Source organism: Odontesthes bonariensis, unplaced genomic scaffold (genome assembly GCF_027942865.1).
Source record: "Odontesthes bonariensis isolate fOdoBon6 unplaced genomic scaffold, fOdoBon6.hap1 scaffold_275, whole genome shotgun sequence".
In the NCBI taxonomy this organism is placed as follows: Eukaryota; Metazoa; Chordata; class Actinopteri; order Atheriniformes; family Atherinopsidae; genus Odontesthes; species Odontesthes bonariensis.
The window spans coordinates 1-22,839 of NW_027457483.1; the positions used below are offsets into that span (position 1 = coordinate 1).

General features: G+C 42.7%; 1 protein-coding gene across 1 annotated transcript; it reads left to right on the forward strand.

Moving 5' to 3' along the window:
- Positions 1–1,958: 1,958 nt before the first annotated feature.
- On the forward strand, positions 1,959–22,065 carry LOC142376387 (parathyroid hormone 2 receptor-like; the record flags this gene model as incomplete). The annotated part of the gene is made up of 4 exons (XM_075459932.1): positions 1,959–2,019; positions 2,658–2,724; positions 14,040–14,134; positions 21,927–22,065. Coding segments are annotated over 4 exons (362 nt in total), but the record flags the coding sequence as incomplete, so codon positions are not given.
- Between the last annotated feature and the right edge of the window lie 774 nt (positions 22,066–22,839).

Sequence of the window (22,839 nt, forward strand, 5' to 3'; positions counted from 1 at the left end):
TAGATCTGCTGATGCCGTACTGACTGAAGTTTCAGAAGTTTGTGTGCTGCAGGTCTTTTGCGACAGGAACAGCATTCATTGCATTGCTTATGACTCTCACTGACAGTTTGTCATTTTGAAGTGTAGATGTCTTAACCGTGTCTGGCAACTGTGCGCAGAGTTGATCAAAGTCAGAATCTTTGTATAGAGACGTAATGGATGATGGCAGTGTCACCTCATCCCCGTCCCCAGCTGTCACTAGTAGCCTCTCAATGTCCACCACTACTCCGAAATCACGCTGGTCGAAGCGCCTATCGTTGTGAAGAACCTGTCCCTTGCACCCTCCTGGTTCTTTTTAGCACATCGGGATTGCTTGGTTGATGAGGCGTCGTAAGATCCCTGCAGCACTCACTTGAACAGTGCCCATGGCTAGCCTCAGCGAGGTTCGGTTAGCGTAGTAGTTGAAGAACATTCGTCACTAGCCCCTTTCACACTGAGACCCGCTACCATCGCGGGTCCAAATTGCAATGTGAAAGCTTGGCGTATTAGGTGACACGTGTAACTTGATGTCGCTGTTGTTCTGAATCAGCTGTCCATTCTGTCTTTTAAACTCCTCACGTCACGCCACGCCCACGTCCGACCCGCGTCAATTGCTTTCACACCAAACTCGGCTCGGCAAAAAGACTAGAGTCCGACGCGGATCGAAAGTCGAGTTGACACGCCAGCCCGGGTCGTCAGTGTGAAAGGAACTGTTGCTTGGTTGGTCCACAGTTGAAGGTTGGGGCACAGCTGTCCCATCAGATGATGCTGTGCTTTTTACTTCTTTTGCTTTGAAATATTCAAAAATGGATTTGTGCCTTTTCATTTTGGTTGTATATTCCAGCCACGAACAATCTCTGCAGTCTACCACAATCACTACTTCTGCCGAGCGATTTTCAGTGCTGCGCTGTATAGGCCTACATTTTGCAACATTGACGTGTGAGGTGAAAAATATTGGTTAAGGAAAACGCTTGATTAAATTATTACCGCATGGGTTGTGTTTAAGTTTGCTCTTTTTTGCTCTTCGAAAGGTTTTGAGTTGAAAAAAAAACTTGCAGGCTCTCGGATACACACAGAGCGGGGAGGAGGAGGGTTCATTAATTCATTCATGGGAGGGAGCCAATCAGAGACGCCTCATTATCGCGTCACGGATATGCATGAGAAGGACCGGAAAACCCTGTCGTATCTCATCAAGCCATTCTTCCTGGCCACAAAAACAGCTTGAAACAAAGCAACCATAACGTTTTTTTAAACAGAACCGACAACTAATGCATTCAATAACAATGGTGAACACAGCAGTATTAATGAAATGACGATGGAAGTTGGCCTTTAATGCAGAGCCCATGGGATCATGAGCGTCCAATATTGATTTTTGGCCATGTCCCATATGCAGAGATGTCTCTAGATTCTCAGAATCTTTGATATAATAGAATAGCCTTTATTGTCACGATATATACAGTGCATACATATAACGAGAATCCGATGCCACTCCTGCAGGTGCAAATATGCAAAAATAGAAAATAAAAATTACAAATAGTATTATATGCTGCAGATAATGGAATTTTCAGTCTTTTTTATTATCTTCTTGTTTTCACATTGAGTGACATAATTCTGGCATGACTTCACATTTTTTTAATGCAGTTTTTGCACATTGCTGAACCTCTGTTCATCTCTACTTCTGAGAGACTCTGCCTCTCTAAGGTGCTCTTTTTATCCTCCTGCCTTTTGTTTTTAGCACTTACTTAAGATGAGCTAATAAATGTACTACCTTCAACATTTGATATATTTTTTGTGTTCTATAGATAAAATATTGGTTTAGGAGATCTAAAAAAATCATTGCATTCTGGTTTATTTACATTTGACAAAACAGTGTTACACCTTTTTGAAATCAGGGTTGTATTTGTCAACAGAACACAGATATTTGTTATGTCTCATTTCAGGTGTTCCAGCTATTTTTGTGGCAATCTGGGCAATTTTAAGGGCAACACTAGCAGATGCAAGGTAAGAGAGCAAGTATTATCTGTATTCATACAGTATTTGGAGGTCTTCTGTCATTTCAACAATGACAAGTGCTTAATTGTAGTGACATTTAAGTCATCAATGAAATCAAATTAAGCATGGATGATTTAGTATGCAACACAATTCTGAATGATAAAAACATCCATTTATTACAGCAGCTTATAAGAGTTAAAACTGAGTTGTAGAGGCACATTCACCAAATGTTTGGTTCATTTGATGCAAATAACATCCTTTTCACTGTAATGAAGAGGGAAAGAAATATTCTGTGCTCCTGAAATGTCCCTCATTGTCCTTTGACCAGAACATCATTGAAATCTGTGATGAATTTCTCTCAAACGCTCTGTAAAATAAAACATTTGTTAAAGATTCAATATAACATTAAAATAAAACACTTTTTATGAAACAGTAAGTGTTTTTAAATCGAAATTGGAAAAGTGTATGTATGTAGTACTCTGTCTTTGTTCTACATCCTCCCTATGGATAAATGGATGGATTTTTTTGATGATGTTTGATCAAAAGTGACTCATAATCTTCATTAATTTCTTACCAGCTCACTATTTAGTCTCCCTTTTCTTGCCTTTTCAATTTGATTTTCCGCCCCTGTGTATTGTCAACTGCAGGTGCTGGGAGTTAAGTGCTGGTAACATAAAATGGATCTACCAGGTGCCTATCTTAACAGCAATTGGGGTAAGAGTGTGAAAAGCAGCGATTGCTATTGGCTGTGAATCCAATTTAAAATGTTTCCTTTTGATGGCTTGAGTATGAATAAGGAAGAAACCATTTTGAACATGGCTAGGCTTGCCATATTTTTGGGCTTTGTGAATATTTCAGTACGAGCTGGGTACAACAGTTTTCTTCCTTTCCTTGGCTTCAATAACTGTTTCTACTATACTTCTTTGCATACCAAGCAAAACTGTATGTGTAGAATTTATAAAATAGAGATACAGCACATGCACTTGCCTGAACAAAGAGTCTTGTGGTTGTTTTATACTGCATGAAATGGCTAATGCTTTAAACTGTGGATTGTACTCGTTTTCTTTTTAAGCACAACTTTTGTTGAGGTTCCAGAAAGCTGAGCAGCAGGTCTTTGTCAGAAAACGGATGGATGGGTTTTTTTTCGCGCTTGGAGTGTTTAAAGGAACAGTAGAGGCCCAAATATGAACACAAAGACCCGCAAAAAGTGAGCTTTGCATAATATGTCCCCTTTAATAACGATATTGACTCTGGTTGGGTTTCTGTGTCTGATCTAGCTCTACGTTCGATTTACTATAATGGTCACATTTCTGCAGTATGGCTTGCACCATGAGAATTTTATTTGCTTCAGTTGGTAGATATTTAATGTGAGATATTTTGATAAAATTTAGAATAAATTTGACCTCAGTAATGGAATGCTGTTCATGCTGAAGGACAGCAAAGCCAACACAAGTGCCTTATAATTCATTCCCATTTGGTATTTCATCACACTGGTATTCAGTTCTCTTTTTTTATCTTGGTTGCCAATGCAAATTATGGAAATCAGAAAGTGTATCTTTCTCTTTCATCCTCTATGTAATGTAGCACAAAAATCCTCCAGGGGCTGAGGAATCTTTCAGCGCTGGAGCTAGTTGTAAAAAGATAAATTGAGGAAAGAGATGATGAAGAGAGAATCTTTAGTCATGCACTGTCTTGCTGTGAGGGCAACTTTCCCAAAAGCTCTGAATTAATGACTAAACTACTTAAAAATTACTCAGCTGTTGAATGAACACTTTTGACTTGAGTTGTCATTGCATTCAAGGATAAGTAAGTAGCTGCCAAGCTGTGACTGGAAAATCTCTTGCAGATTCTAATCACAGGCAAGATTTACATTATGTACCAGGACTAATACCCTGCTGGCTTTAACCGATTATCTCCTGAAATCACAGAGCGCAAACCATTCTTAATTAGACCGTATGCTGCTTCAACAGTCCTTGCACTGATAGAGAACATTAGCTAGAAAAGCTTGTAATATGAGAAAAGAATGGTAGTTTTTGCTTTGTCCTCTAAAACGGGCCACTAAAAATGAACAGTGTAATTACTGAGTAAAATTGTCATCAAAGACATAACAGAACAATATAAGAGCTGGTTCAAGAACTAAACCAGATTTTATTGACCTTTTTTCCTAAATTAATCTAAACTCTAAAGCTTTTTATTGATTTTAAAGTACTTTGGTGAATTTATGGAAATATTTTGAGTATACAAAATTAATTTATTTGCATTTATTTCTGAAGATACAATGACCTAAGTGCTGCATTTAGCTCTGTAAAGGGGTGTTAGTATATCTGACAATGAATGTAGGAATGAGGATGTGCTGACGACCGTTCTCATGTCATTTTTATAGATGTTTTAATGTTGGATGAATTATATAAAGGCATAGCCTGAAGAGAGTGTGTAAAACAGAGTAATACTGTTTGATTGAATTTACAATTAATATTTAGCTAGATGTTTATGTCTTGTTGAAAATTAAACTCGTGAATATATAGATGCACATGCAGGCGGTAAAACTGGTTTGATATTACTGTAGATGACCTGTCAACACCTGTGACACACTGATACAGTATATTCACAAATGGTGGGGGAAATCTCATTTTTGTGTGACAGGTGCAGGTTTTGATTTCATTCATGAAGACTTGATTGTTCAGCATGAATGATAACATAAATAGTCATAGTCATATTGACCAGTTTCATTGGAAAGTGATAAAGAAAGATTTGTTTTGGGGGTTGCAGCTTAAATTCTACAGTTTTTTCACATCACACCGTTTTTTTTTAGAGTGAGATGATACTTTTTCATAGAGGATTAAGTCCTCTATGGGACTAGTATATTGTTAAGTTAAGTATTCGTCTTTATGAATAGAAATGTAGGAAAAGCACAATTTGAGGATAAAATGATAACATATGACTGACATATTGCTGTAATTTCATTGGGACTTTGCAATAGATCTTTTGTTTTTCTTATAAAATAAAGTCAGTAAACTTTATTTTACTAATCAAACATGTGAATTAATACATTTACAGCCACATATTTAAGTGTACAAAGTATACTTTGAGTTGTCCCACTTTACCACACAAAAATACAATCAATACACTTCAAATTCTGCTTTTCTACAATTTATTCACAACTAAAATATACTCAGCCCAAAACTAGTTGTTTCAAGTTTCAAAGTTCAAGTTAACTAATCATTCTCACACCACGTTTACTAGAGATTAATTTGACTGCAAGCACAGTCAAGTATGCTGAAATTTGATATACTTACACTATATTGCCAAAAGTATTCACTCACCCAAATAATTAAATTCAGATGTTCCAATCACTTCCATGGCCACAGGTGTATAAATTTCACGTAAAATGACAGAGCGGATGCTGAGGCGCATAGTGCGCAGAGGTCGCCAACTTTCTGCAGAGTCAATCGCTACAGACGTCCAAACTTCATGTGGCCCTCAGATTAGCTGAAGAACAGTGCGTAGAGAGCTTCATGGAATGGGTTTCCATGGCGAGCAGCTGCATCCAAGCCAAACATCACCAAGTGCAATGCAAAGCGTCGGATGCAGTGGTGTAAAGCACGCCGCCGCTGGACTGTAGAGCAGTGGAGACGTGTTCTCTGGAGTGACCAAGCACGCTTCTCCATCTGGCAATCTGAGGGAGGAGTCTGGGTTTGGCGGTTGCCAGGACAACGGTGTAAATTTGGTGGGGTGTGGGGTTGTTGTTCAGGATGGGCTTGGCTTGGCCCCTTAGTTCCAGTGAAAGGAACTCTGAATGCTGCAGCATACCAAGAGATGTTGGACCATTTCATGCTCCCAACTTTGAGGAAACAGTTTGGGGATGGCCCCTTCCTGTTCCAACATGACTGCTCACCAGTGCACAAAGCAAGGTCCATAAAGACCTGGATGAGCCAGTTTAATGTGGATGAACCTGACTGGCCTGCACAGAGTCCTGACCTTCAACCCGATAAAACACCTTTGGGATGAATTAGAGCAGAGACTGTGAGCCATGCCTTCTGTCCAACATCTGACCTAACAAATGTGCTTCTGGAAGAATGGTCAAAAATTCCCATAAACACACTCCTGAACCTAATGTAGTGTATATCGTACATAGTATATTTATTTTTCACCATGGCCTGTGTGGCTGTTTGCTGGGCTATCTCAGTTGATGAAGAGCAAATAAGTCAGATTAGCCCTATAATAATCAACCTTACCTTACCGTGTCAGTGGTAAATTCCCTGAATTCTTGGGGCTCTGCTGACTCTGAGCTGTATTGGCTACTTTGTTTTACTTTTACTGTGTGTCTCTCCCCACACCAACAGCATCCTCACTGCCATTTCCACATTTAGTGGCTGAAGTAGGAGCTCTAACAAATGAAATGTCAGTGATTTTAAAGGATTTTGATGCACCTGCCTCCAGGGCTTTCTTTTTATTATGTTTTGTTAAATCCATCATTCAGAGTGATTGACAGAAGCACGAGAAAGAAGCTAGGTTAAACTAACAAGGACCAAAGTATAATTTAATAAAAATGAAAAGCCCCGTTGTTAAAAAGGCTCATCTACCTGACATAATCCTTATTATTTTGGTCAGTTAGTTCTTCATTTGGCTATTATTTTGGTCAGTTAGTTCTTCATTGGCTAATTTAGCTGTCAGTCATTGTCACAGTCAACCAATCCCGTTGCACTCCTAGCTGTCTGTCCCCGCCCACTGCTTCTCCCGTTTCTCAGTCAGATCGCGGATCACAGACTGCCTTTCACAGACATTTGGAGCATTGAAAGTTTGTCAAAGTGCTGTGCGTACATGACAACTAACCACACACATTAATGCACTTTGGATATTCTGTGGGTGACAGTGTGTGGATTTTGTAGATGGTGACAAAGCTTCTACATAAACATTCTCAAAGTCAACTTCAACTGTGTCTTATGCTGGACATCCCGGAGCGTGTTTGAATCCTTTTATCAACCAATAATAACGGGTGAGGGCTACATTAGCCAACCGTGCAGATGGGTGAGAGCTTCCAAGAGCTAACCGTATTTTTCATGGTCCTTCGAGCCGGATTCAGACTCACTGCGGATTAACATGTTGAATTACTCAGACAAAGAGGAACCTACTGTGTGCACTGAGCCACAGACATCCTTCGCCACATCCTGGGGCGACCATGTCGTGGACCAGATGAGGCGTTCGTCACCACTACACATATCACCACACCCACGAAGTCGCTACACAGCGGATGGAAATGATTGGCGATATGCAGCAGGCCATGGCTCATCACCTCCTGTAAGCCAAGTCTCCTACTCACCACCGCACTGGGTGATAAAGGACAGTTGGGACACCGCTAAGGAAGAAATGAGGCAGGAGATCGAATTCCTCCATCGTAGGCAAGACGCCCTGCTATCAGAAATGGCCAGGATGGAAACTGATCATGCTGGTCATCGACCTCGGTCTGGATATGGACGAGAGGAGCCCCCAAATCACTCTTGGTCCTCCTCCACACGACCAGTCCCAGCTCCTCGGCAAGGTAGATGTGAGGTAATGACGGAGCTAACCCGACCTATTCCAGCCCCACGAACAAAGAGACCCAACGCTACCCCTGCACGTTCAGACAGCCCTGGCTCAGAAACTGGACCACAGGAGCAGTTAAAGGAAAGGTCATCTTATTTTGGGCAGAACGCCTCCCATTCACGTTCGTCCGATGCCGATGGTCATAGGCAGGAAACATCCAGGCAGCGGGACTCCGCTCACCGTCGAGATTCTAATCGCTCCTATCAGCTAGAGCGCTCATCGTCCCCCTCCCATTATGGATGCTCCCAAAGTAGACCTCCGAGTCCCCCATCTCAGAGGAGTCATTTGAGACTGTATAAGGGACCCACTCCGACCATACCAGACTTTACTCATCCAAACCCCAGAGAGTTCTCTCGAATGAAAATTGCCCTGGAAAATCTCCTCCCTGACAACGCTAATGAGAGATTCAAATTCCAGATCCTTATGGATCATCTCAAGGTAGAAGAAGCTCTATTGGTCGCTGACTCCTACTGTAACTCAAAGTACCCCTATTCTGACACGATGGGCGCTCTCAATAAGCAGTATGGGCAGCCGCACCAATTAGCCCTTCAGCGGATCGCCGAGCTGATGGATGGCCAGAATATTGCCAGTGGCGATATCAAGACTTTCAGGATGTTCGCCTTGCGAGTGCGCTCACTAGTGGGTCTGTTGGAGCAGTTGGGCAGGAAAGGCAAGGTGGAACTTGAGTGTGGCTCACATGTCTCAAGACTGATGGGGAAACTCCCACATGACTTAAGATCCAGCTTCCGCCGTTACATCCACCCATATCGGACGCCCATTCCCACTCTGCTTGATCTGGCAGACTGGCTGGAATTTGAGATTGAGGTACAAGAGGAGAACACAAGGTTCACTAACAGCTCAAGGAAAGAGACTCCGCCAAAGAGTCGAGACCAACGAAAGGATTTTAAACAGGCTGTTCGGACAACCACTGTACTTCTCGGCACAGAGACAAAGCAGCCAGGTGGACGACAGGAGAAAGCACTTGCCACTAAAGACAAAGTGAAAATGTACTGCCCCTACTGTGATAATGGGAACCACACGCTCAATAATTGTTTCAACTTTCAGCGGTTAACCCGTGATCAGAAAGAAAGCTGGGTTAAGGAGAAGAATGGATGCTGGCGCTGTGGTCGAGACCATCACGCACGGGAATGCAACCTCAAGATGCGATGCAAAACCTGCAACCGCTGCCACTTGATGGTGCTCCATGAGGTCTCTGAGAGGGTTCCTGAAAAGCCAGAGAAAGCTCAGGATCCTACTGAAGCAGCCAACTCTGTCCTACTTAACACTACCAATGAAGTACTGTACATTGACAGACCAGCTGCAGGTCGCAAGGTCCTCTTGAAGATCAGCAAGGTCCTACTTCGGAATGGAGACAAAACTATGGAGGCCTTTGCGATCCTGGACGATGGATCAGAACGCACAATCCTCCTCCATTCGGCTGCACAGCAACTTGGGCTCAAGGGACAATCAGAGGACATAATCCTCCGTACGGTGAGACAGGAACTTCAGGTTCTTCATGGGGCGGCAGTCTCATTTACTATCTCTCCTGCAACAGAACCTTAGAGATTGTACCACATCAAGGGAGCATTTACTGCAAAACAGCTGAACCTGGCAAAGCACACTCACCCTCTTAGTGCTTTGCAACGCAAGTTTCGCCACCTTCAGGGATTGTCATTACAAAACATTGTCGATGCCCAGCCATTGTTACTCATTGGATTGATTACCCCCACCTAATAACGCCGGTGGAACCAGTTCGTCTTGGGCCACCTGGAGGGCCAGCTGCCATTAAGACACGCCTTGGATGGACCCAGCGCAGGAATCGAAGCATGGTTTCACTGAGCAGCATTGCCTTTTTACATCCACTCTTCCCTCATCTGCGGACCTGTATAGTCAGGTGGAAAGGCTGTGGCAGATGGACGTGTTACCATGGCATAATGAGAAAGCTAGCGTCAGATCACGTCAAGATCAGGACGCCATAGACCTTCTCGAGGCCAAGACTGAGGATCGAGGTGGACGGAGTTCGACGGTACGCAACCCCCCTCTTGCATACCAAGAACATGCCTCAGTTACGAGCGCCAAAGGAAGCTGTGCTCCCACAGTTACGAAGTAATGAAAAGAGGCTTGCGAAGGCACCCAATCAAGCCCAAGGCTACAAAGCTGAAATCCAGAAGCTGGAGCAAGCTGGCTATGTGGTGAAACTAGCACCTGGTGCTGAAGAGGACACAGCTACTAGCTGGTACGTCCCGCACCATATGGTGCAACATAACGGCAAGAACCGTATAGTGTTCAATTGCTCATTCCAGTTCAGAGGAAATAACCTCAACGAGCTCCTGCTACCTGGACCCACACTAAGTCCATCCCTGCTTGCAGTTCTCCTCAGATTCAGAGAACATTCAGTTGGCATCAGCAGTGACATACGCGGGATGTTTCATCAGGTGAGGCTCCTCCCTGAAGACAGGCCACTGCTAAGGTTTCTCTGGAGAGATATGAAACGTGAAGAACCACTGAGTGTTTATGAGTGGCGTGTCCTTCCTTTTGGAACAACATCCAGTCCCTGCTGCGCAACATTCGCCCTTCAGAAACATGCCAGGGACAGTAGCCACTCGGGGGACGCAGCCAGAGAGCCAATCGAGAAGTCCTTCTATGTGGACAACTGCATGTTGAGCCTGACTTCTGAGGAGGGGGCCAAAGCACTTGTGGACCAGCTTTGGAACCTTCTGGCTGAAGGAGGTTTTGACTTGCGTCAGTGGGCGAGCAATGTCACCTCAGTGATCCACCATCTCCCACCTGAGGCAAGGTCAGACGGTGCTGAACGATGGATCGCACAAGGGAAAACAGACACGCAGGAATCAGCACTTGGGCTTCACTGGCACTGCCAGTCCGACACTTTGTCATACAAGTCCCGATCTCTCGACTGTCCTCAGGTTACTATGCGCACCATCTACAAGGTCTTGGCTAGCCAGTATGATCCACTGGGCTATATCGTCCCATATACTACCAGGGCCAAGGTCATAGTCCAGCAGCTATGGGGTAAGAAGAGAGACTGGGACAACCCTCTGTTACCTGAAGATCTCCTCCAGTCCTGGAGAAAGTGGGAGAGTGAGCTGCCAGACCTGCAGCAGATAGCCCTCCCTAGGTGCTACAGCAGTCGTGAGATGGATTCCCTCACCAGTGTCAGAGATATCCACGTGTTTTGAGATGCATCAGAAAGGGCTTATGGCTCGGTGGCCTATCTCAGGACAGAGGACCCCAGTGGCAAGGTTATGGTGGCATTTCTGGCTGCTCGGTCGAGAGTAGCACCTAGGAAGCAGCAATCTATACCTCGTCTTGAGTTATGTGCTGCACTTACTGGGGCGCAGTTAGCTAAGGTGCTCTTGACGGAGCTCTCTCTGCCCATCCGCCAAACCATCTTCTGGTCCGACTCCACCACGGTCCTCACTTGGCTCCAATCGGATTCGTGCAGGTTCAAAGTATTCGTGGGCACAAGGGTAGCGGAGATCCAAGATCTGACAGATCGTGAAGCATGGCGCTACGTGGATACCTCCAGCAATCCCGCTGATGACATTACTCGTGGGAAAACTCTTGCCGAGCTAGGCAAGCAGAGTCGGTGGTATCAGGGCCCATCATTCCTACAAGGGACTCCTGAGCAGTGGCCGGAGAAGCCTGTCACTTCACCTGTAGAAGGAGATGAACTTCGGAAAACCCTAGTCTGTGGCCTCACTACTACAGCGCTGGCCCCAGATACCCCAGGAGCTAGTCAGTTCATCAGCTTTGACAAACTTCTGGAGGCTACCGCACGCTCTATTCATGGGGTGGCAGAGGGAAGTCCCTCTGCCAGCGACTTCAAGAAGGCAGAAATATCTCTTCTCCAGCGGTCCCAGCAGGATTGCTTCGCCTCTGATGTGGCCTACCTGAGAGCAGGAAAGGCAATAACTAGTAGCAGTCGTCTGGTTACTTTTGCTCCCGAGTTTGATAAGACTACTCAATTGATCCGAGTGGGAGGTCGCCTGCGACACAGCACTCTGCTTGATCAGGATTCTATGCATCCAATCATGCTTGACCCCCAGCACTGGATCACCAAGTTGATCATCAAAGACTTTGATGAGAATTTATTTCACCCTGGCCCAGAGCGAGTATTCGCTGAGGTTCGCCGGAAATATTGGGTCATTCGTGGCAGAGAAGCTATCCGACGTCATCAGCGAGAGTGTGTTGAATGCCGGAAATGGCGTGGAACCCCCCAGATTCCTAGAATGGCTGACCTGCCCCCGGCCAGATTGCGCCTCCACAAGCCTGCGTTTTATTCCACTGGAGTGGACTGTTTCGGGCCATATGAGGTTAAAATCGGCCGCAGGAGCAAAAAGAGATGGGGCATTCTCTTTAAATGTATGACGACACGTGCAGTCTACATTGATCTCCTCAGCAGCATAGATGCTGATTCTTATTTGATGGCACTTCGACGGTTTGTGGCTCGGCGAGGTAAACCAATGGAGATATTGTCCCATCAGGGGACAAACTTCAGGGGAGGTGAACGCGAGTTGAAGGAAGCTTTCACAACTCTCCTGCCTGAAGTTCAAGATCAACTTGCCAGCCAACAAATCCAGTTCACCTTCAACCCCCCAAGTGCGCCACACTTTGGTGGTTGCTGGGAAAGGGAAATCCGCTCCCTGAAGCAAGCTCTACGGGTCACCTTAGGTGCTCAATCAGTGACAGAAGAGGTCCTGAGGACGGTTCTCATCGAGATTGAGGGGATCCTCAATTCAAAACCACTTGGTTATACCTCCTCAGACATCTCTGACCCAGACCCAGTAACCCCAAACTCTCTCCTGATGGGGCGGCCAGACGCGTCACTCCCACAGGTTGTGTATCCGGAGTCAGAAATGTTGAGTTGACGGAGATGGAGGCACAGTCAGTTGTTGGCAGACCATTTCTGGAGACACTTTCTGAAGTATTACTTGGTCTCTGGTCTCCAAGCACGTCAGAAATGGCTTACAGAAGCGCCAGATCTCCAGGTCGGTACCACAGTCATGATTGTAGATCCACAGTTGCCCCGAGCACTCTGGCCAGTGGGACGGGTTTCAGAAGTTCTCCCTGGATCTGATAACCGAGTAAGGACCGTGAGAGTGCAAGTTGGAGACCGCACCTACACGCGCCCAGTAGCCCGGATTATTCACCTCCCTGCATTGCCTGATTAGGATCTTCCCTAGTTCTAGGGCCTTTATGAAGAGAAACAGATTTCCATAAGAAATCTGGGGGCGGCTGTTAAAAAGGCTCATCTACCTGACATAATCCTTATTATTTTGGTCAGTAGTTCTTCATTGGCTAATTTAGCTGTCAGTCATTGTCACGGTCAACCAATCCCGTTGCACTCCTAGCTGTCTGTCCCCGCCCACTGCTGCTCCCGTTTCTCAGTCAGATTGCGGATCACAGACTGCCTTTCACAGACATTTGGAGCATTGAAAGTTTGTCAAAGTGCTGTGCGTACATGAAAACTAACCACACACATTAATGCACTTTGGATATTCTGTGGGTGACAGTGTGTGGATTTTGTAGATGGTGACGAAGCTTCTACATAAACATTCTCAAAGTCAACTTCAACTGTGTCTGTCTTTTGTTGGACATCCCGGAGCGTGTTTGAATCCTTTTATCAACCAATAATAACGGGTAAGGGCTACATTAGCCAACCGTGCAGACGGGTGAGAGCTTCCAAGAGCTAACCGTATTTTTGTTGTAACCCACCCACCGACCTAACTCGGGCCAGTAGTTACACACTGTGTGCCACTTGATTAGATCATAGACCAATAGATTTTAAACTGCATTATTATTATTATTATTATTGTTGTTGTTGTTGTTGTTGTTATTCTTTATTTTTCTAACACAACATTACTGGCCCAATTATCTATTTATCTCAGACATGTCGATCTTAATAATGATAATCAGCAGCAATTAAAAAGAAATAGTATTTAATACTATATGATTCACAGATTTGAAAACACTGCAACAAATATGTAAATTAATTCATCTTTTTCTTCTGTATACTGGAATTAATTACAGCTGAAAGCAATTATGTTTTAGTAGCATATTCTGGTTTATAATCCTCAAAGTGGAGAACACTAAAGCATGAAGCTACCCAGTCCATACGGTACTGATGACATTTGTTTGATCACTTTTGTTTCACACAAGCAAGTCTTTGTTTGGACATTTAGTTCCCTTGAAAGCATAGCACAGTTAAATTGTTGTTATGTTTAATGTGCCTTTTGTAGGATTTGAGGTCTGCCACATTTACAGCATGATGTAATGTAGGATAATGTAGTGGTAAGATTGCCACCTTTCATGTGGGTGACCTGAGTTCGTATCCTGACACCCCTGCATGAGTGTAAGTTGCTTAGGATAAAAGCGTCTGCCTAAAACATAAACATGAGTTTTCCACCTCTTTTCTTGTGTTTTAGCTCAACTTTGTTTTGTTTGTGAATATCGTGCGAGTGTTGGCCACTAAGATTCGAGAGACAAACGCGGGGAGATACGACACCAGGAAACAGTACAGGTTTGTACCGAACTGGTTATGTCTACAAAACCAGCCATTTATTCCATGCCCAGGGTTGGACTTTGTTGAAGGTTGCGTGTTAGAGAATTATTTTGTGTCTTTGTGTAAATAAATTATTACTTATGAGCATGATTATTATGCTGATGTTGTGATTTGTTATGTTAATAACTAATCACACACTATAGCTGACATAAATAATCATGACCTTTTTTTTATTCTTTATTCTGTTTATGAAGCGATGTACTTGCATGACTGATTGTCTAGTTCAACTTGATTTACTGGTACAACCCGTCATAAGAAAAAACAAGTGTGAACTAGAATAGCTGCAGCAATTTTTGTGAACTCATTTCACACATTAACCTTAACCCTAACTCTAACTTAGCTTCCTACCATATCCATGGCATTGTGGTTTTAGTATTTGTGACTTAAATTGCAAATTTGCTTCAAACAGCTCAAGGATTCAAGGATTCTTATTTGTCATTGTAGTCCTACAACGAAAATTTGTTGGCAATCAAGAAGAACAGACAAAACAACAACAATGAACTAGAAACTAGAAATTTCTGAAGAAATTTAGAAGGGGCTTGCCAAAGTGTGCGTATCGCTCAACCAATCACGGCTGCTCAGGAATGGTTCGCAAGGCTAAAAGAAGAAGCATTCAAGGCGAACTGTCCCTTTAAATTGGCGAGCTGTCCCTTTAAAGCGGCGAACTGCCAACTCGGAGCCAAAAAACCTCTACGAATAGATGCTTCCCATTCGGAAACCGTAAAAGCTACGGAAAAAATTCCCGCAGAATGAGCGAGGGACGCCTTTGGACTTCAATATTCCCGCGTTTCAGATCTGTAGCACATTCACAGTGAAAGCACGGATGAGAGAAAGAAGGGCTGCAGGAGCTGCTGAGATTCTGAGAACTGGATGAATTAAAATGGGGATTTGAGGTCTTTGAGCCCCGACATCACTTTGCTCTGAGGGGCTCTGAGAACAAATGGTCAGCCCTAGATGAAATATGAAAACATTTTATGAATCCCAACATGCGTGCCTATATTATGACAGTACATAATGGCTTTGGAGCGATATTTGTAGGCGTGAGGGCGATTCGAAAATGAATCTGAGGTCAGAACTCTTGCTCTTCCCACAGTCTAATGAAATGGCAGTTGTGCTCTAAAAATTCAAATTTTACAGATTTTGGCCAAAACTTTGGGTCGCTTGGAGGCATGCTGTGGGAAATCCGTAGCAGGTATCGATATGGTGTCTTCACTTCTGAACACAGCACGGACGTATCTACAAACTGACATTTGAATGGCGTTTCTAGGTTAATGCATGATGACACAGTAACTGCTCAAAATTTTTTTTTTTTTTTTATGATTTTTCCAGGTCATCCCCCTGTTTATTCCTAAGGGGGCTTTGGGGGGCTGTTTTTTGCTTATTACGTCGCCATGGTAACTCCAATCTTCAATAAAAGTAATAGCCCGCGAAAACTCATCGAGCCGGTCGTTTTGATAGGGCCCGCATTAATGTGGACGGAAGAATAAATATATAAATCTATAAATAAATAAAGAGACACGTTTTCAATGTTAAATCCCATAGACTTTTGCCAACGGAATAGTAATAGGTGCCTTGCCATGCAATGCTATGGCAGGCCCCAATAAAATAAAATGTTGTGAATAAAAAATAAAAAAAAGTGTTGAGTAGTGAAAACAGTTATTAGAATATATTAGAAAAAGATATATACAGTTCTAAAAATGCTGGAAGTAAACATTGACGCAGTATATGTCATATAATATTGCACAATATAACACAAAATGTTTAAGTCCTTGTTATTGCATTTATTCAGATTTCAGTTTGTTTGTTTGGGGGTGGGGGGTTGATGGAGGCAACAGCTCTGGGGAAAAAGCTTTTGCTGAGTCTGTTTGTCTGGGTTTTGATGGTGCGGTACCTTTTCCCTGATGGCAGTAGGACAAACAAGGAGTGTCCTAGGTGGCTATTGTCTGTACAGATGGACCGAGCTCTCTTCCTCATGCGCTCAGCATACACAGAGTCCAAGTCTGGGAGCTCAGCTCCCACAATCCTCTGTGCAGTCTTCACCATCCGTGCCAGATTCCTTCTGTCCTCTGCTGTGCAGCTGCTGTACCACACCGTACAGCCCTGGCAGAGGATGCTTTGGATAGAGCTCCTGTAGAAGTTGATGAGGAGCTGCGGGGCCAGGCCAGCCTTTCTCAGCTTCCTCAGGAAGAACATCCTCTGCTGGGCCTTTTTCACCATGTTGGAGGTGTGTATTGTCCATGTAAGATCCTTGGTGAGGAATCTGAATGATTCCACTCTCTCCACCTCCTCACCCCTGTTGTAGATTGGGTGCTGTGCCGTTCTCCTGGTCCTCCTGAAGTCAAAGATGAGCTCTTTAGTCTTAGAGGTGTTGAGGACCACCCAGCCAGATGTTGGACCTCCTGCCTGTACCAGGTCTCATCATTCTCCGCAATGAGGCCAACCGCTGTAGTGTCATCTGCAAATTTAACTACAGTGTTGGAGGAGTGGGTGGGGACACAGTCCTGGGTGAAGAGGGTGGTACTGAGCACACAGCCCTGTGGAGTGCCAGTGTTCATGATTACGGTGTCAGATGTCAGGTTCCCCATTCTGAGGTCTGTTGGTCAGGAAGTCCATAATCCATGAACAGAGTGAGCGGGTTTATGAGTTTGTGGACCAGTTTGTGGGGGCCTACAGTGTTGAATGCGCTGCTAAAGTCCACAAAGAGCATGATGACGTAAGCCTGCTCTAGGTGCTCCAGGGCTGTGTGAAGTGTAATGGAGACTGCATCCTCTGTCGATTTGTTCGCCCAGTACGCGTCTGTCTTACAGTGTAGCTCTTCCACATCAGCTTCCTTGGATGCCACTCTGTATGACTTGGGGTTTTTCAACCCAGTCGAATAGTGTATTCTAATGCAAATCACTTCTCGACCTCCTCAAGCAGTCTTTAGTTAGGGGACACACTGTAATGTTTCTGGACCCATTTATCTGAAATTTCAATCTAAAAAAAAAAAGTAAAAATCCACTTTCCCAGCCAAGAAATCTTGAGCCACTCTCCTTCACCTATTGTTCTGTGAGGGACACATTGTCTGATGGACCCTGACTAGAGCTACTCATCATTCTGCCGCGTAGATAAAGTCCTTCCGCCCCCCTGCTCCCTGCCCTGGGAATGTCAGGTTTGGAAAAATTTTCCTTACAGTTTTTAACGTTGTTAACATCAAAGGATATTTTCAGATGTTTCAAGACATAACATGAACAAAACCAGCCATATAGCTTGGGGATTTCTGCTTTGAATCTGTAGAACAACATCCAGACTCAAAAAGGAAAGATCAGAAAACCTGTATTTACCACGTTGAACACTTGAGGAACCAATCTTGACATATTAGGTGTTGGAGTTTTACATTTTATGTGCATATGTTATGAGGAACCTATTACATGAGAAGCGTGGGCAAACTATGAGGAGAAGTTGTCCGACCTCAAAGAGCAACAACTGTCATCCCTGGTTGCCACAGCAGTGACTGTAAAGGCAGTAAACAACAGTGGTCACTGAGCAGTTATGACCAGTAGCAGCCGAGGTTAGGCCAATCTTTATAGCTGGGTTTACTGTCGGCCACTCAGCCGCGGCTCCGGCCAAACATTAAGTGCTACTATTCTTACACTTTTGAAAGCAATAGTGAGTAAATCACCATTCGGGTACATTAATTTGCATGCAACCTTGTATAGTTTAGCTTACTCTTCTTATCACAGTATTGCAGAGTTAGTGTTAAATAGGTAAGGCTAGTCCTCTGAGGCTAGGTGTAGCTATGGGCAGGACCACATTAACATTTCATAGTTCTGCGTTCAGTGAATGAGGAAAAAGGTCTACCATACTTTGAGCCAGTGGCCATGAGAGTTTTTTCTCAAAAAACTTAAAGATTTAAACATTGAAAAAAAAATTATGGGGATTAATATTGTTTTAGTGGAACATTAACAAATAAACAAATTCCTCAATCCAGGACATGTTAAGCTAATATTAACAGTTTCACAACTTTTCACAATTAGTCCTACAAACAGTAGCTTAGCTTGTCAATAGGTCAGTTTTAATGTGAACAACTTGTTTTCCTGAAGATATTAGATAATTTTTTATAGAGCTTTGAACAATCTTGTTTTTAACAAGTTCTTAACCATTAAAATATCACATGATTAATGATAGCATTAGTTAATATGCAAAGATAGGTTAACCTGTTCAGTAAGTTCTCTCTTTTTTCATAGTTTTTCAACTCAAGTGAGCAGACTGATTGGTAATGTTGCTATCCAACTTATCGTGAAGTGATGGACCATTGTTTAGTTTCTTTCCTACATATTTCACATTTCCCTTTGAACTGTTTCTGTTATGAATCTTACGAAACATGAAGTCTATTTTAAGTATGAAGTCAATTGGAATGCAGCGCCTCTAAGCTTCTATCATCACTGCTTCCAACTTTAACCCATTAACCAAGAACTAATCCTTAATCAGCCATTTTAAGAAGCACAAAAAGAAATGAGGAAATTCCTTACTTAACACTGGTCCTCACTAAATTTGATGTACAAATGCACCCACTTACACACAGAGAAACGCAGATGCATTTATACATCTGCAATTATCAGTTTTTTCCTCCCCTGCTGGTTCTGGTGTCAGATAAAAACATTTTAATTACAGTGTTTAATCCCCGAGCGGTATTGTGCTGAATGGTGCAGGCGAGGACGTTTTGTGTATTGATTGGGAGCACTAAACTAGAAGCCAAATACAGCATGTGTTACACACTCCAAAAATCTAGGAGAAGTTAGAGCAGCCAAGAAAAAAGTACAAAGACAGAAAGCGGGTGAGCAAAAATAATTGTTGATAAAACCGAGTGCAGCTCGTCGAACGAGAGTTAGCTCGTGCAGCTTGCTCATGTATAGATTAAAGTAACAACCACAGTTTTTAACAACTTATACTTTATTTTGCCAGCGATGTCCATTGGTTGCAACGGTTGTACCACTGTAACTTCAAAAGTAACAAAAAAGGTTTACTCCTCATACTTTCAGTGCAAGTTGGAGTTCTGTCATCTGCAAAATTACTCCAACGACTGCAGTTGGAGGGTGGGCCGGTGACCAACAGGATGCTTAGTGGCATGGTGTGGGAAAAATATACTCATCTTTAATGTGAACAGGACAAAGGAGATGATTATTGATCTTTGGCATAAGATTTTTTGTGTAATATTAAGCTGATTTTTGTAGAAGGAAAAATGTCTGTGTAGAGTGCAATCTGCTTGGCGGTCACTAGCTGAGCAGAGCTAGTGACTAAAATAAACTGATAAATAAGGCTGGCTCTGTCCTTTGGACTGCTCCAGAGCTGCTGGTGCCGGTTGTGGATAGAAGAATATTGCATAAGCTTCTCAACTGAATGGACAAAACTACATAATCTCAAAAAAACATACTGATGAAATGGGTGTCTTAAGCTGAGGGCTTCTTCAGAACCACAGCAATAAGGATCAGTACAGAAGCTTATTTCTGCCAACAATAAGACTGCCTTTTCTTTTTTGGAATTTCAATTTTTTTCCTTTTGATGATTGATATATATACTGCAAAAATCTAATTAATGCAACATAATTCAGTTATATTCAATTAGGATGCAGTCACATTGCTATACAGGTAATAAATGCAGACAAGAAGTTGTAAAGAAACCCCTGTCATAGACTTATTTGGGAGACAAAACAATGTTGAACAGAAAAATGATCTCTCAAACTGTTGTATAAACATCAATCTCAGATGACCTTCTGTGCGTAGTTTTCTTTTGCAAGAATGGGTTATTGTCAATATTACAGGCCAGCTTATTATTGTAGGTAAACTCAATCAACAAACTGTATGAGCATCTGTGACCATGTCACCATTCACTGTTTATAATAGCACCTCAGTCGTAGCAGCAGCAGCAAGAGCAGCTTCAGTACTCCATCTGTGTGTATTCAAAAGGTGTATGGGATCAGCATTGGGCTGAAAGTCACCTTTTGTTTTAGACATGCTTAAAGGCCAATGCATAGTCACATTAGTTTTGCATGTAAAATATAGTGAACAGAATTAATCAATATGACACAAGTGGCATTTGTGGGTGTGTAGTGAGAGTTCAAATAGGCCTGATTCAAATAGTTTCCGTCTGGTGAGTGTATTTAAAACAATCTTTGTATAGACTTACTGTTATAGGGTTCTGTATATGTGACACGATAGAAGTTGTTTGACAACCTCTCCTGGGATCAGCTGGGATAGGCTGCAGGAAGTCATCAACCATGCAATCCCACAGATGCTGATAATCATGTGGGAGCAGTCACTGCACCAGTAAATTAAAATGAGGCAAAGGAACTGTGCATCCTTTTCTGTGTGACTGACAATTTGTGTTGTGTACACTGATCCATAAAAGCCATTGTGTTAATATGATTTAACACTGTTTGTAATGCCCATCTGTTTAAAGTACAACTCTGCACATGTTGCACACACTCTCAAGTGTGTTTGTGTTGGTATGCAAATTTGCTTACCTGACTCCCGCCATCTGGTATTCGCATACCATCTGGGACGAGCCCACAACCGACATGATTTCAAATGGGGCTATTTTTTCTAAAACTCGTGCATGTGATTGGATGAAGAATCTGTCCGTCATCTTGACTGACACACTTCAGCCACTCCCAATGACTCAACCCGTGACGTAGCTCAGAGCTTACCTGACTCCCGCCCTCTGGAGCATGAATGGGCGGTCATAACGCCGCCCATTCATCCAAAGTCCCACCCAGCGATTTAATGATTGGTTCTGATTATTTTCTAATCGGACGAAACACATATGACTCCCAGGCTCCTCAGATGGTTGTGTGAGGAAAGGGAACGCCCCCGCGTGTAGTTGGTGAACGCAGCCAGATGACGTGAGTCAGGTTACAAATTTGCTGCTGTCTGCGGGGATTGAAATTGAAAAAATAATGAAAAAGTATTTGTTCACACACACACACACACACACACACACACACACACACACACCTTTTTAAAGGCTTTTAAATATTTCCTGGGTGGAACATGGCACACTATACGCAATCACACTGCCTGTAAAACTGCTGAAGACATCCCATCTACAACTCAACTCCAAGAGTTTGTACTCAGCAATAACTTTAAAGGCTCAAATCAAGCATGTATAGCTTTTTGATTTTGATGTAAAAGCTAAGTAACTGGATTTTGATTGAAGTCAGATCTAAATGCTAAAAGCCATTCCATGGATTTAACAGTTCAAGTTCCCCTATGGCTAAGCCTAACTCATAAGCTGAAAAATGCTCCATTCTTCAGTCTCGTTGTCACAGCCATGGGAGCTCAGGAAATTTATATTCCCTCAGTGACGTGTTTGAAATCCTGTCCTGTACTTTTCTGTATAAACCAGGAATAATTTGAGCTTGGCAACGAAAATAATCTTTAAAGTCATGGTATTTTGAGTGTTCCAAACCATTAGTCAGGCAAACATAAAACTGGCTGTTTATCTCTAATCTAAATAATTCTTGTTGCTTTCATTCAGTTTAACATCAAATTTGATAAATGTTTGTGGCACATCCTAAAGCAGCTTTGAAAAAAGATGAGCAAAACCAGAATGTGCCATATTGTTTTAAATGGAATGCGGGGCTGACATGTTATGTTTCGTATTCATTTGTTTTGTGTTAATATTTTGTAACTTTTTTAACAATGTAAATAACTCATGTCACCACATGAGTTATTTACAAATATATACTGTAGGTGTGTTTTTGTCCTCACAGGAAACTGGCTAAGTCCACTCTTGTTCTGGTGCTTGTGTTTGGCATCCACTACATCATCTTTGTTGGGATGCCTCATACATTTCAGGGAACAAGCTGGGAGATTCGGATGTACTGTGAGCTATTCTTCAACTCATTTCAGGTACTTTCTGCATATTTTTCTGTAATGTACATTAAGAGAAATAAAAAAGCACTTTTCACATCCATTTTTTTTTGCCAGGCACAGCACAGAATTTGTGCTGTATTAAAAAAAACTAAGGTTACTTCTTCAACTACACATCTTTGATAACTGGATGATGCCAGCTCAGCCACACAGTGCAATCTTTCTGCTAAGAAAGGATTTATTTTGCATGATTTGCTGCCCGCATACTCAGACAGCATTATTTGATTTGATTGTCACACACTTATAAACCTTTCACTCAACAACCTTTGTTTGGGCTTTCCTTTTTTTATTGTATGTATTATAACCTGTCAATTTTAGTAAGCTGCTAGCCAGACTGGACGGATGTGCACAGTGAAACCAGCATTACACACAGCCGAGCCGCTGGTTTTATGCTGCAAGCGGTATACTGTTCCACAGAATACCGATTATGTGAACATCCGATTCATCTATTTGAATAATTTTTCTTCCGTTTCTGCTGCTAATCAACAGGTGTCTTGGATACTGACACATTAGAGACACTTCACACAGACTTACGAACATCATTCAGCAATTAAAACCTCAACAAAAAGACCACCTCATGTTCCACATTTTAATTATAATACTGGTACACCTGCTTCTGCAGAAATAATGAAAGGGATTGAAAATGGGATGTTTTTATATATCTGTCCAAAGACAGAAGTTTTATGTGGTCATTTATGTGGCACACGGGTATATCACAATAAGCAGATAATGAAAACGCACTACAATCCAAAA